This window comes from Sinohyriopsis cumingii, chromosome 19 (genome assembly GCF_028554795.1).
Source record: "Sinohyriopsis cumingii isolate HCF-2022 chromosome 19, ASM2855479v2, whole genome shotgun sequence".
In the NCBI taxonomy this organism is placed as follows: Eukaryota; Metazoa; Mollusca; class Bivalvia; order Unionida; family Unionidae; genus Sinohyriopsis; species Sinohyriopsis cumingii.
This window is the reverse complement of record NC_142979.1, coordinates 11,674,449-11,688,551: the sequence shown is the minus strand read 5'-3', so window position 1 is coordinate 11,688,551 and position 14,103 is coordinate 11,674,449. Positions and strand designations below refer to the sequence as shown.

At 35.5% G+C, this 14,103-nt stretch overlaps 1 protein-coding gene across 2 annotated transcripts in view; it reads left to right on the top strand.

Annotated features, from left to right (window-relative positions):
* LOC149775135 (putative ATP-dependent RNA helicase DHX37) overlaps positions 1-14,103 on the top strand; it is an 87,780-nt gene that overhangs the window by 68,809 nt on the left and 4,868 nt on the right. For both annotated transcript variants that reach the window (XM_089943016.1, XM_089943015.1), the window contains exons 23-27: positions 2,479-2,599; positions 3,135-3,201; positions 3,630-3,744; positions 10,157-10,463; positions 10,959-11,056. In XM_089943016.1, coding sequence (XP_089799142.1) covers positions 2,479-2,599; positions 3,135-3,201; positions 3,630-3,744; positions 10,157-10,463; positions 10,959-11,056 — 708 coding nt within the window. The remainder of the gene's footprint in view (positions 1-2,478; positions 2,600-3,134; positions 3,202-3,629; positions 3,745-10,156; positions 10,464-10,958; positions 11,057-14,103) is intronic.

Below are 14,103 nucleotides of genomic sequence, written 5' to 3'. Positions count from 1 at the left end.
CCTTTACCCCTAGAGCAGGAGTTTATACATTAATGCTGATACACCAAGAGCAGGAGTTTACACATTAATGCCTTTACACCTAGAGCAGGAGTTTACACATTAATGCCTTTACCCCTAGAGCAGGAGTTTATACATTAATGCCATTACACCACGAACAGGAGTTTACACATTAATGCCTTTACACCTAGAGCAGGAGTTTATACATTAATGCCTTTACCCCTAGAGCAAGAGTTTACACACTAATGCCATTACACCACAAGCAGGAGTTTATACATTAACACTGATACACCTAGAGCAGGAGTTTACACGTTAATGACTTTACCCCTAGAATCGTAGTTTACACATTAATGCCTTTACCCCTTGAGCAGGAGTTTATACATTGATGCTGATACACCTAGTGCAGGAGTTTATACATTAATGCCTTTACACCTAGAGCAGGAGTTTATACAATAATGCCTTTACACCTAGAGCAGGAGTTTATACATTAATGCTGATACACCTAGAGCAGGAGTTTACACATTAATGCCTTTACCCCTAGAGCAGTAGTTTATACATTAATTCCTTTACCCCTAGAGCAAGTGTTTACACATTAATGCCTTTACACCACAAGCAGGAGTTTATACATTAATTCCTTTACCCCTAGAGCAAGTGTTTACACATTAATGCCTTTACCCCTTGAGCAGGAATTTATAAATTAATGCTGATACACCTAGAGCAGGAGTTTACACATTAATGCCTTTACCCCTAGAGCAGGAGTTTATACATTAATGCCTTTACCCCTAGAGCAGGAGTTTATATATTAATGCTTATACACCTAGAGCAGGAGTTCACACATTAATGCCTTTACCCCTAGAGCAGGAGTTGACACGTTAATACCTTTACACCAAGAGCAGGAGTTGACACATTAATGCCTTTATGCCAAGAGCAGGAGCTAACACATTAATGCCTTTACACCTAGAGCAGGAGTTTGCACATTAATGCCTTTACCCCAAGAGCAGGAGCTAACACATTAATGCCTTTACCCCTAGAGCAGGAGTTTATACATTAATGCCTTTACCCCTAGAGCAGGAGTTTATACATTAATGCTTATACACCTAGAGTGGGAGTTCACACATAGCTTAAACATCTAGAGAAGGAGTTTACATATTAATGCTCGTACATCAAGAGTGGGAGTTGGCACATTATTTCTTTGTTACAAGCTAATGCTCTTAAAATAGGTAACAGAAAAGTGTGAAAAGCAACAAGCTTTGTAAAATTTAACAAATAATTTAATTCTCTAAAAACAAAGTGAAAATGAAAAATAAATAGCTTCTGGTATTGCGAATTAAATGCCAAAATAATCCTAGAATTACAGACACGAGTCTTAATAATTTAAAGTTCTGAATAAACTTTACTGGAAATCCAAATTAAATCCAACACTGAAGGTGTTGATGTGCTTGTGGCAGCCTGTATTGTGTTGTTGTATCAACAGTCTTTTGTTGAAACACAGCAATATATTTCCTGGTTTAAATTAAACATAAATCCCAGTGAAAGTTTCTGTCCAAGAATATTATTGTTTTGAGCACTCTGTATTTCCTGAGAGAAAAAAAATGACTGAATTAAATAATTTGAAAAAATAAATTCCAGCCCAAGCAAAGTTCTGGACACAATATAAAAATTGATTCTGCCAGATCTTAAAGCATGAATGAACAATCTTCCCAGTAACCAGATTATATAGTCTTCCACTTGACCTCAGGTCACAATTAAAATTTTCTAAAAAAAGAACACATTACCTAATGGAAAATAACCTTCTAGAAAGTTCTTAATATTTAAAAAAATTAAATGTTAGTTATAATTAGAAAGTCTGTTAATAAAATTATAGTATATAATCTGGACTTTGTCAGTTACACTAGGTAAGTCGATGGGAATTCCAGTAACCTAGACTCAGACCCAGATAAACATATTTACTTATATTAATAATAATCCTGATATTAAACCCATACACATAAGAATATTTTAACTGTGTACTAGTTGTTTACAGCATATATATTTTTTAAAATTCAATTTTTTAGGTCAAGTTGAAAATAACCTGATTTTGGACAAGGTTAAGTCCAGCATACAATGTTACATTCAATAGCATATAATGAATAAAAAAAAAAGTTTCAGAACAACTAACAAACAAACAAAGCTGATTAAATATACATAACAGTTTATAAACTCAGAGCAGGAGTTTTCACATTATTGCTTTATAACCTAAAACAGGAATCTTGTGAGGACTTTGATTTCAGCAGAGACAAAACAGTAGAACAGAAAGAAAGAGAGGCAAATGGTTAAGCAGTGTAAATAAAAAACTACAGTAATTTCATTCCCCACCCCCACTCCCACTTTTTTCTACTCCTTATTTTTTTTATGACCAGGGGTTTGGGTGGAATCCCCCCCCCCCAGATTCAAACAAAAGTTTGGCAACATCTCAGCAGCTATATCTGATTTTTGTTGCAGTGAATAGTGTGATTCCAAATGTCAACATATGCATTGATCCCAAAATGACACCACCTACAGACCTCCAGGCAAAATTACTGCGGCAGATTGTGCTCGCAGGATTAGGGGATCATGTTGCCAGGTATAAAATAGTTTCTTTTCAGCCTTGTATTGTGACATTTATTTTACATTTGTATAGTTGCTTTTATGATGCAAAGTTTTAAAATAACACTTAAATTTGTTGAATAACTTATTCTGGCTTATGGATGATAATTGTAGATGTTTGAAATATTGTCCAGACCAAAAAAAGAGTTTTTTGTTGCAGATATATTCTTATGCAAATGTTTTAGCTATTTTGTATTCTTGGAAAAGTTTAACTGTGGAAACTGTCCTGACCTTTTTTTTAAATATTGAGATACCAGTTGTACTTGTGTAGGATTTGCAGAAAAGGGCTTTGGATGATTTTTTTGGCATTAGTATTGTATATGACTTTCTGTTGATTTTCATGTGCAGTTCTATACAGCTGAGACTATAGTTTTAAATGGTTGAAGTCCATTGAATGCAGAATTGTTTTTGAGTATAGCATGCTGAAGTATGTGGAAGTCATGCGTGACTTTGGCCTAATTGACTGTGTGTATAATTAGATTTTACAGGTGTGCAACTTTGTAATTTTTTAGTAGGTACCCTGATGTAATGCCAGAAACCAGTGATGGATCAGAAAAAAAAAAGAAAAATGCCTATCAGGTAAGATAAACCTTTGAAATGTTTGAATATTTGAATTAGGGACATGATGTTTTATTTCATTTTGAACATTTGAATTAGGGACATGATGTTTTATTTTATTTAGAACATTTGAATTAGGGACATGATGTTTAATTTCATTTTGAACATTTGAATTAGGGACATGATGTTTTATTTCATTTTGAACATTTGAATTAGGGACATGATGTTTTATTTCAGTTTGACTTTATGAATAACATATGGTGGCACAGTTTAGAATTGAGTATGTAAGAAATTACTTTTGTGGAAATGGGGTTTGTCTTAATCACTCAACTATATAAGTTGATTTACTGAATTTGCAAGAAATGTTATTGCCATTGAAATAGTTGGATTCATGGTATCATGTTGCTAGTGAAAATACAATCTCGCATGAAACTTTTGAATCATTCCAGTGCCCAGACTTAGAGGAGCCAGTATTTATTCATCCCACATCTGTACTATACAAAGAAAAACCACATTTTGTTGTCTACCAGAATATTGTGGAAACAAGCAAGCTCTATATGAAAGGTGTGGTAGTAAAGCTTTTATAATTGGTTTTTAATTGCCCCAAAATATTGCAGTCTACAACAATCATGTCTATTTATTTGTAGGGCTTTTTTTTACCATATTCTTTTTTGTTCTTTAGAACTGCAAGGGCTTTATCATCAATACATAGAATCCAGCGTCTAATGCGAGTATTTTTTATTTGTATATGCAGTTATTCAGTCATTTTACTGATTCAATTTATTTTTTTCTGAAGAAATTGCTAAACTCATGAGCTGTTCTCTACTTTAAACATTTTATAACTTTAACCTTCATTCAAAGTAAAACATTTTTCTCTGTCAGATGTATTGCCTGATCTTACTAGTGTTAGGAAATAACCATCATATCCATCAGTCCCAAAACAGACCATCTTTTGTGTCTATAAATCATGCAGACAGAGGGGAGAAAATGGTTACCCATCATCTTCCTTTACCACCACAAGGCGGCTAATGGTTGTTTTACAATTTATGTTTTTGCCGCTGCATGATCAACATTTTCCCGCACTGCTTACGTGAATCCTTCAAGGTCTTTTGTTAGTTCTGCAAGAACTAGAACCCTAATTGTGATTAAGTTTGTGGACTTCATTTTCTGATCTGGTAAGTTGCAAATGTTATCAGTACCACATGTACATGCTGCATTTGGGGCCCCGAGTGGCCAAATGGTCTAAAGTGCTCTTCGTTACAGATCACTGCTACCTCACCTCTGTCTGCGTGGGTTCGAGTCTCGGATTCAGCTAATGTGGGTATGTGAGAAAGCTTGCCAGTAACTTCTCGTGGGTCGGTGGTTCTTCCTGGGGTTTTGCCGGGTTCTTCCTCCATCATTAATACTGGCCGCCATGTATAGCCTATAGTGTGCTGAAAAATGGCGTTAAACCCTACAACAACAACATGCTGCATTTTGTTCTGCAAACACTGCTTGAATTATTATTTGCATTATTAAGTGTGCTGTTGCTATTTTGTTGTAATTTTCAGGTTATTATGTCACCCTTTTCTGTTGTTCATTGCATTTTCACAACAAAATGACATATAAATGTTCTGCTTGCAAGAAGTTCAAGGTTGGCAAGGACTACAACATTACTTGTAGTGTACATCAGCTTATACTAAATCTACATCAGTTTGTAGAGTTTGTGGTTCTTTGCATGCAGTAATTCTGAATCATGGTTGAATTTGGTATTTTGTGATATTATAGGTGCTTTGATTAATTTGATTAATTTTCATATTCGGGTTAATTTCCTATTTTTTCATCATTTTTGTCATTTCAAAAGAAATCATGATGAAATGTAACAAGATCAGCATGGATAATCGTGAATCTTGTCTCATCTGCATAGTACTTCTACAGCATTATGTGGGGCCCCAAGCGGCCAAGTGGTCTCGAGCACTCACTGTTTCAGATCATTGCCATCTCACCTGCCTGCATTGGATCAAGTCTGGGGCTTAACCAATGTGGGTACATGAGAATGCTTGCCAGTAACTTCTCCTAAGTCAGTGATTCTTCCAAGGGTTTTCCCAGGTTCTTCTTCCACCAGTTATACTGGCCACCATATATAGCCTATCTTATGCTGAAAAATTATGTTAAACCCATGACAACAACATTGTGTATGATACGCGTATTTTAATCAGATGGGACATGATTTTCCATCCTTATAAAGAATGTTGAGGTGAAAAAGAGAAGGAAGATCAAGTGAAAATATTTTCTGGAGTGCAATCTGGGGATTCTTTGGTGTAATTGGGGAGGGTGCTTTCTGTTGCCCCACCAACCACCACCACCACCAAAGATACATAGGAAATGGCTACCATCACATTCTGTCAGCTAGAGAAAAATAATACATTTCTTTTTCAAAATATGTTACCCAGTCAAAATGCCTATTAGAACTACTAATACCACGCAAATCCAGCCATCCCAGCTAAAATGCTAAAAGTTACCTACCCACTATGTGGCAGTTAGATAGTGATCTCCCCTTGATACCAGGACTAGTGTCGAATCTTGTGAAATTGTCAGCTACTACTTCTAGTACTGAATAGCACACTCACAAAAGACACAGAGGCCTCAATACAGGCAGTTTGGAAGTTTTATGCCTCAAAACAAGTCAGGAGTTTCATCTTTACGGTAAGTGTACTCCATCTATAAATTTCAAACTTTTCTGTTCTTCATATCGCCCAGCAGCACAGCTTTTGCTTGGTCCTTATGTTAGACATAGCATACAGCAATTAGTTCATTGAGTTAATGATGCTTTTGCTTGGTCAAAGAGGGACATCCTTATGTTAGACATAGCATACAGTAGTGTATCCTTCTTAAGTTAGGCAGCCTGATGAATGCAATTCCCCCACCACTTCCCAGTGCCCAAGCATGACCTTGAGGCCAACAAGGCAGGATGCATTAGATTTGGGTTAGATTTAGCTGATGTGTGTTTCCTTCCATGCCTTTCTGCTAGCTTGGAGATAGAAAATCATTTTTATCTATGGACTGTGCCATATCTGAACCATATATTCTGTACTAAGCGGAACCTTACAGGGATGTGGATAACAGTCTGTTTTACTTGCCAGCTGGTCTGTCGCAGTTAAAAGGCTGATGAAAGAAAACTTTGATCTACATAAAAGTGAATGTTTTGTTGATGAAATTTCCTGATCTGATGACAAAAAGGAAATAAATTTGAATGCTAAGGTTAACGATCAAGGTTTGCTATCTAACGATGTGTACATTTTACCTGATTATTCACAAAGTTAACATAAAGTCCTTCAGACTTTATTTACTTGTGAGTGATTAGGTCAAATTTACACATAGAAAAATACCCAACCATGATCATTTAATCCTATATTCTCTTTCAGGACAGAGTAAACTCAAAGCACCGAGAGGTCCCTTCATCCTTTGATCTTTGTGCAGATTTGCATATTTTGTGGGCATACGGTGGGCGTATATCTCTTTGCAACAAACTGCCACCTTTGTCCCCCCTATCCTGGAACCAGCCATTCGAGTCATGGACATTCTGGTGATCAGTTGGGATTTGGAGCTACACCTTTCCTACAACTCTTCTGATTCCATTCAGAAAATCAGGTACCAGAATTGCAAAAAAGTTCTGGCTGCCCCACTCAGATGGGACAAGTGATGGTTTGACATGTGCTTGAAATAACAATAGACATTTCAAGGAAGATCTTGTCCAAATACAATCTGCCTAGATGGGCTTCTTCATGTCTGGTTCTGGTAAGGAGAGCCAGGTGTAGAAAGGACTTCCAGCCTATAATCATGGAGAGAATGTCATGAGCAAGAAGGTCCTTATGTTCAAAAGTCTTTGAAGTAAAGTGAATGTGTCTATAGATTTTCTCTCAAGATGGGATAAAACTGGATGCACCAAGTTGTCATTTCATCCATTGAACTTTATGCAGATTTGCACAGTATGGGAGCATCCAATGATATATCTCTTTGCAACAAACTGCCACCATTGTCTCTCCTGTCACAGACCCAGAAGTTTGGGTCATAGACATTCTGGTAGTGAGTTGGGATTTGAGGCTACACCTTCCAACTGTTCAGATTCCAAGAATCTTTCAGAAAATTGAGTGCGTTATAATTACTTTGTAATTCTGGTAGTCCCACTCAGATTGGACAAGTCATGCTTGAAATAGCAATGGACATTCCCATTAAGATCATGTCCAAATACAATCAGCTTGGACAAGCTTCATATCCAGTTTTGGTCAGCAGATCCTTATCGCCTGATTGACCCAAAGTTTTTTCTCTGCAAGGAAAAGTTGCATTTTCCTTCTCTTCTGAGTGTTGTTGTCATCTGATTGTAATGTTATCACATTAAGATAATGATTTATCCTCTTTATGGGGAAGTCTGAAGACTTCCCACAAAGAATGCAAAGATTTCATTTCCTCCTCTTTTTACATATTCTTTTAAGTTAACGTGATCAGAAAATGTATTTAATGGAGAAAGTAAATTTGTCAATAAATGATGTTTCTCCAAGAAACATTGCTATTAAACCCTCCACAACATATCAACAAATGGGTTAGAGTGCCCACCTCAGATGCGGGAGGTCATGAGTTCATACCCCGGCCGAGTCATGCAAAGACTTAGACAAATGATACTAGCAGTGGCCTCACTTGGCACTCAGCATTAACAGGTTAGTTTTAGGAGTGGTCAGCCTAGTGTCAGGATAATGTGACTGGCTGGAACATGATGCTACATGTCTGCAGCATGATGCTCCAATGCTAGACATCGCTATAAACTGTCACTGCAAACATCGTAGTGATATGGCTGAAAAATTGTTAAAGCTACATTAAAATTCCAAAACACACACACATACACACACAAATGTGAGCATCCCCACTGATTTATCACTCAAAAAGTTAAAAGTAGTGGCAAGAGGAGGTACTGACAAAAGTTACTTCCCTTTGTATATGATAGATAAATAAATAGATATTGATGGGGATATGTCAAGGCAGTGAGGCCAAGATGTGTTCATAAGCCATATCAAACAAGTTCTTTCCCTTGACTCGGTACAAAACATGAATGCAGTTTTGTATTTAATACATACCCTCCTTGTTGCGCTTTCTAAATGCTTGGAGCATTACAGTAAATTTAGATGCCAGCATCTTTAAATATATATGCATGAACGTCAAAAAAAAGGAGGCACCTAACTAGTTTGAATCTTGGTGTGTGATACAGAAATGGGGATTGAACAGCTGTATCAAATGCCAGGCAAGATTAAATAGGCATTTAGTAAATAGGCATGAAAGATTAAACTTTTGTCCATTGAGATACGTAGCTTATTTCCCAGTGTCAGTTGGATGGGCTAGTCATTCACAAAGAAACATAATTTACTAAAACAGTTTACTATCAGAAAATGGCAGAAACTGTCTGTAGTTAAGGTTGTCCACATTAGTACAAGCTTAAAATATTTATACTCTTTCTTGACTTGTGGCAGTTTATTAGTAATAGTGATTGTTAAAAAAATAATGCTGACCTGATGTAAAATCCTCATTGAATTCTGTGTCATATGAATGTAATTAGAATACCTTTTGGGTTTTTAAAGATTAGTATGGATCGAGTGAAAATCAGTTGTTATTATGATTGGATTGATTGTCATTATTCATTTGTCCCAATCATACTGTATCATCACAAGATCAGTTGTCATTCATCATTTCCCTCATGACATGAATCATTCTGTGTTGTGACGAGATCAGTTGTCATTAATCATTTGCCCATTGCCACAAATCATACAATATCATGACAAGTTTGTTGCTAATAAAAAAAAAAGAATCATATTGTAGCAGGATCAATTTGTTGCAAGGGGTTGTCCATAAAGGATGTCCACAGATAATACCTGTTTTCCTACCCCCACCCCCCATCCGCTTTTGTCCACATGTGGCTTACACACACACACACACACACCACCCTGGCTGCGGCTGTATCCATCTATTATGTATGGAACATTTTAAGAGTAAAGTCTGATCATTATAGCTGTGTAATTATTTTTCATTGAAGAATTTTTTTATGAGCTTTAAAATCTTGAGAAAACTCATTCACAGTCAAATCAATGAAGCTGCTAGACCAACCATAGCTGTCATTTCTCATACTCGAAATTTACAAGTTCTTTGCCTGCCTACATCAATATCTGAGCATTTATCTAAGTCATTGAAGCTTTTCATAGTTGGGATTCTAATCATGAAAACTCCGTAAGCACTGAACAAAATCCACAACCTCCATTTTGGAGAGAGGAGAATATGTCCCAGTTACTTTAAATAGCATATTTCGACAGAGCATAAACAGCGACCACATGATCTGACATAATGGTCATTCACAGCAGTGAACATAGTATCTAATAGTATCTAATAGGGGGTTTTCCCCAAAGGTGGCGCTATGAAAACCTGCTGAAAATGGCTAATGTTTATGGCAGGTGTCCAAAGGCACTTGCTTGAAGTAAAGGGATATTCTGTGGCACGAATTGTACAAATTGAAATTAACAAATAATTTTTACATAGGGATCACCTATAAAGGACGTCTGCAAAACATACTGGAACACATGCAGTAGGCCTAAAGCAGCTGTTCAACACAGAATATCAGAACAAAAAATACTAGCTTGCGGACGTCCACAAGGTCATTTACACCCTCTCCCCACTTGTCAGCAATTGTCCGCATTTGAACAACCGCTTCTCCGATCTTTGTGGACATACTCTATGGATGATCCCCTAATCATTAGCCTTTTTATGGATCATATTGTATCATGTTTCATTAATCTGTAATTATCATCCCTTGGACAAAATCACTTGACGTCCAGCATGATGAAAAAGACTTTATAATAATAATATAATAATAAAAAGATAATTTAACAGACCTCATCTACTGTGATGATAATGCTTATAATGAAAACAAAAAGAAAATATTTTCTTTTTCTTTGTCCAGGGATTGTTGCCATTGAACCAGAATGGCTTCCAGTGTTTGCCCCAAGTCACTGTATCTTTTCCAAACCATTAGATGAACCAGCCCCAAGTTTTGATGAGGTCAGAGGTGAAGTGATGTGTCATATGAACAGTACATTTGGCAACTGTTCCTGGGCTCTGCCAGCAGTTGAATTAGAGTACCCACCAGGCATTGATAGGTACAAGTGGTTTGCAAGGTTCCTGCTTGAAGGAAAAGTATGCCCAAAACTGAAGAAATTTGTACCTGACTTATTATCAGCTCCAGCAACCATGGTGAAAACTTGGTCAAAGTAAGTAATGACTATTACAAAGGAAAAGATGACATGGTAATAATAGAGAACTTGCTCCATCACATCTGTCCATCCATCCATCATGCCCTTTGTAAAGTTGTACATTTTGGCCAGTTTTGCCTGCAAATTGTTTTCTATGAAGATATTTCCAGGTGAACTTTATTTTCACTTTTCATTTTTTATTCCTTTGGTTTAGTGGGATTTAATGCCATTTTTTACCATATGTTAGGCTGTGCATGGCAGCCAATATATTTGGTGGTTGAATAACCACCAACCCATGGAAAGTTACTGGCAGATTTTCTTTCATGCCCACAATTGTTAAGCCAATGTTTGAACTCGCACTGACAGAGAGGAGATGTATGATTTATCTGTAAAGAGGAGTTCCTTAGACTACGTGGCCACCTGGGGCACCTCAAATATTTTAATTACAAATTGTTGCCATTAGTATCTAGGACATTTACTGTTTTAATCAGGTTTGTTTTAAAATTACTGCAGGCTGCAGCCAAGAACAGAATCACTGTTGAAGTGTCTGGTAGCAGAAAATGTAGACTCTAGAGAAGCCTTGCTGAAAGTGTGGAATAAAGACGCTAAATGTAAGTTCACCAGAACTAATTTAAACTTGCCTTTCGTTTGTGACTACTTAATCTATATCATTGCTGTTAAATTTTGTAGATCTTTATCTATCTACCATATATACTCAGTTCAAGTCCAGTACAACTGCAAACTGCACTGACCTTGATCTGTCATCACAAGATATGCAAACAGATTTGATTGTTTGCCATTTCTTAAGAGTAAACAGTCTTACAAACAACAGTAGGCCTGATATGTCAGTACATTGTTTGATGGCAGATCAGGATCTGTGTTATTTGCAGTTGGAACGTACATGTTAGTGAATATATATGGTACTTGTGTATTTTTTTATCTTAACACAGTCACCATGGAAACATGATCACCATGGAAATAATTGTAAAAGTTTTTATTATTTCCCATGTCCATCTCACCTGCAAACCATAAGCAACATGTCATTTTTGTATGTGTCAACAGTAAGTTTCACATTTATCTCTGAAACAGTTACATGGGCAGTCATGCAGAGTGAGAAATGCATATATTTTGATGTGTACAAATAACTAACTAGCAAATAATAGTCAGAGTACCTTCTAACTAAAACTATTTGTTGCAGATTTGTTCTTTCTTTTTTATGTAACTGCCATATACCCATGTTACATCACATGCATATATCTGTATGTGTTTAGTGTGCGGCACATGCAGTTGCAGATCATTTTATAGAAGGAAATTTTGTCTGTCAGTCATTGTTACATTTATTGATAGGATCATAAGAAACAAAAAACTTGAAAGTTACAACAAAATATATACACTTTCATTTACTTCATCAATAAGTTTTGTTACACATTGGAGGTCAGAGTCAAGGTCACTCTGTTCTGTGTAGCATTTTTCTGTTACATTTGTTTCTTCTTGAGAGGAAGGAATGATACTTGGTATCATCACTAAATGGTCTGCTTGGTATAGCTATTTATCATCACTAAATGGTGTACTTGGTATAGCTATTTATCATCACTAAATGTTCTGCTTGGTATAGCTATTTATCATCACTAAATGGTGTACTTGGTATAGCTATTTATCATCACTAAATGGTATACTTGGTATAGCTATTTATCATCACTAAATGGTATACTTGGTATAGCTATTTATCATCACTAAATGGTGTACTTGGTATAGCTATTTATCATCACTAAATGGTGTACTTGGTATAGCTATTTATCATCACTAAATGGTATACTTGTTATAGCTATTTATTATCATTAATGGTATACTTGTTATAGCTATTTATCATCACTAAATGGTATACTTGTTATAGCTATTTATCATCACTAAATGGTGTGCTGAATACAACATTTGGTGTTACATCTTTAAGGTCCAGGTCGCAGGTCAATAATTTTAGGTTTTAGTCACATTGGCCCTTCTACTTTGTAACTTACAACCTGTTTAAGATAAATGGATGACACTTGGTATCTACATTATGGTAGGCAGTTAACTGAATTAGAGGTCATGTGAAGGTGAGAGTGTCTCATACTAACTGTTACAATCTGGAGGCAACTATAAGATGATGACTTGTTAATTAGAAACTTCATTTCTTTTTTACATCTTAACATGTGACATGAATACATTTGGTTGGAGAAATGGTCTAGTACTAATATATTGTAACTAGATGTTTTTGCCTTGCATTTGTGAGGTCAATATTTTAAGCTTTTGTTTATCCTTTAAAAAGTGAGATGCATGGATGAACCATGTACACTTACACTTAGATGCATGGATGAACCATGTACACTTTTCATTTTGCATTTCATGTATTGTGTGTCACAGTCAAGGTCACTGATAATTTTTATACCCTATATCTTCCTCTGTCTTCTAATGCCTTTCGAGATATCCACTGCTCCAGTGGCATAAGTGGTTGAACCCAGGCCAAGTCATAACAAAGACTTACAAAAATGCTACTAGCAGCTCCCATGCTTGGCACTCAGCATTATGAGGTTAGTGTTAGAACTGGTTGGCTTGGTGTCAAGATAATGTGACCAGGTAGGACATGATACTACATGTCTGTGGCATGATGCCCCAGCACTGGACATCACTATAAACTGCCACACTGCAAACACTGTAGCTCATGTTAAAAATAAAAATAAAACATCAAAACCTTTTGAGATAGCACATTGAAATTTGGTTTTTATGACCTCGTAATGGTAGGCAAGGTACAGATTAGTCACTGAATTTACTTGTTCGAAATTATCACTATAGCTCCGCTTTTCACATTCCACTAAAATTTGCAATTCCTTTTTTTCTCTCCTTGGTGCAAGATTCCTAAATTTGATGGATTCACAAAAAATAATTGAGTGCATGAACGTCATGCATTTGATCTGCTGTTAGTGTAATAACACATTTATCAATATTAACAAAGCTGGTGTATAACACATTTATCAGTATTAACAAAGTTAGTGTAATAACACATTTATCAATATTAACAAAGTTAGTGTATAACACATTTATCAGTATTAACAAAGTTAGTGTATGACACATTTATCAGTATTAACAAAGTTAGTGTAATAACACATTTATCAATATTAACAAAGTGTAATAACACATCAATATTAACAAAGTTAGTGTAATAACACATTTATCAATATTAACAAAGTTAGTGTATAACACATTTATCAATATTAACAAAGTTAGTGTATAACACATTTATCAGTATTAACAAAGTTAGTGTAATAACACATTTATCAATATTAACAAAGTTAGTGTATGACACATTTATCAGTATTAACAAAGTTAGTGTAATAACACATTTATCAATATTAACAAAGTGTAATAACACATCAATATTAACAAAGTTAGTGTAATAACACATTTATCAATATTAACAAAGTTAGTGTATAACACATTTATCGGTATTAACAAAGTTAGTGTAATAACACATTTATCAATATTAACAAAGTTAGTGGAATAACACATTTATCAATATTACCAAAGCAAGTGTAATAATACATTTATCAGTATTAACAAAGTTAGTGTAATAACACATTTATCAATATTAACAAAGTGTAATAACACATTTATCAGTATTAAC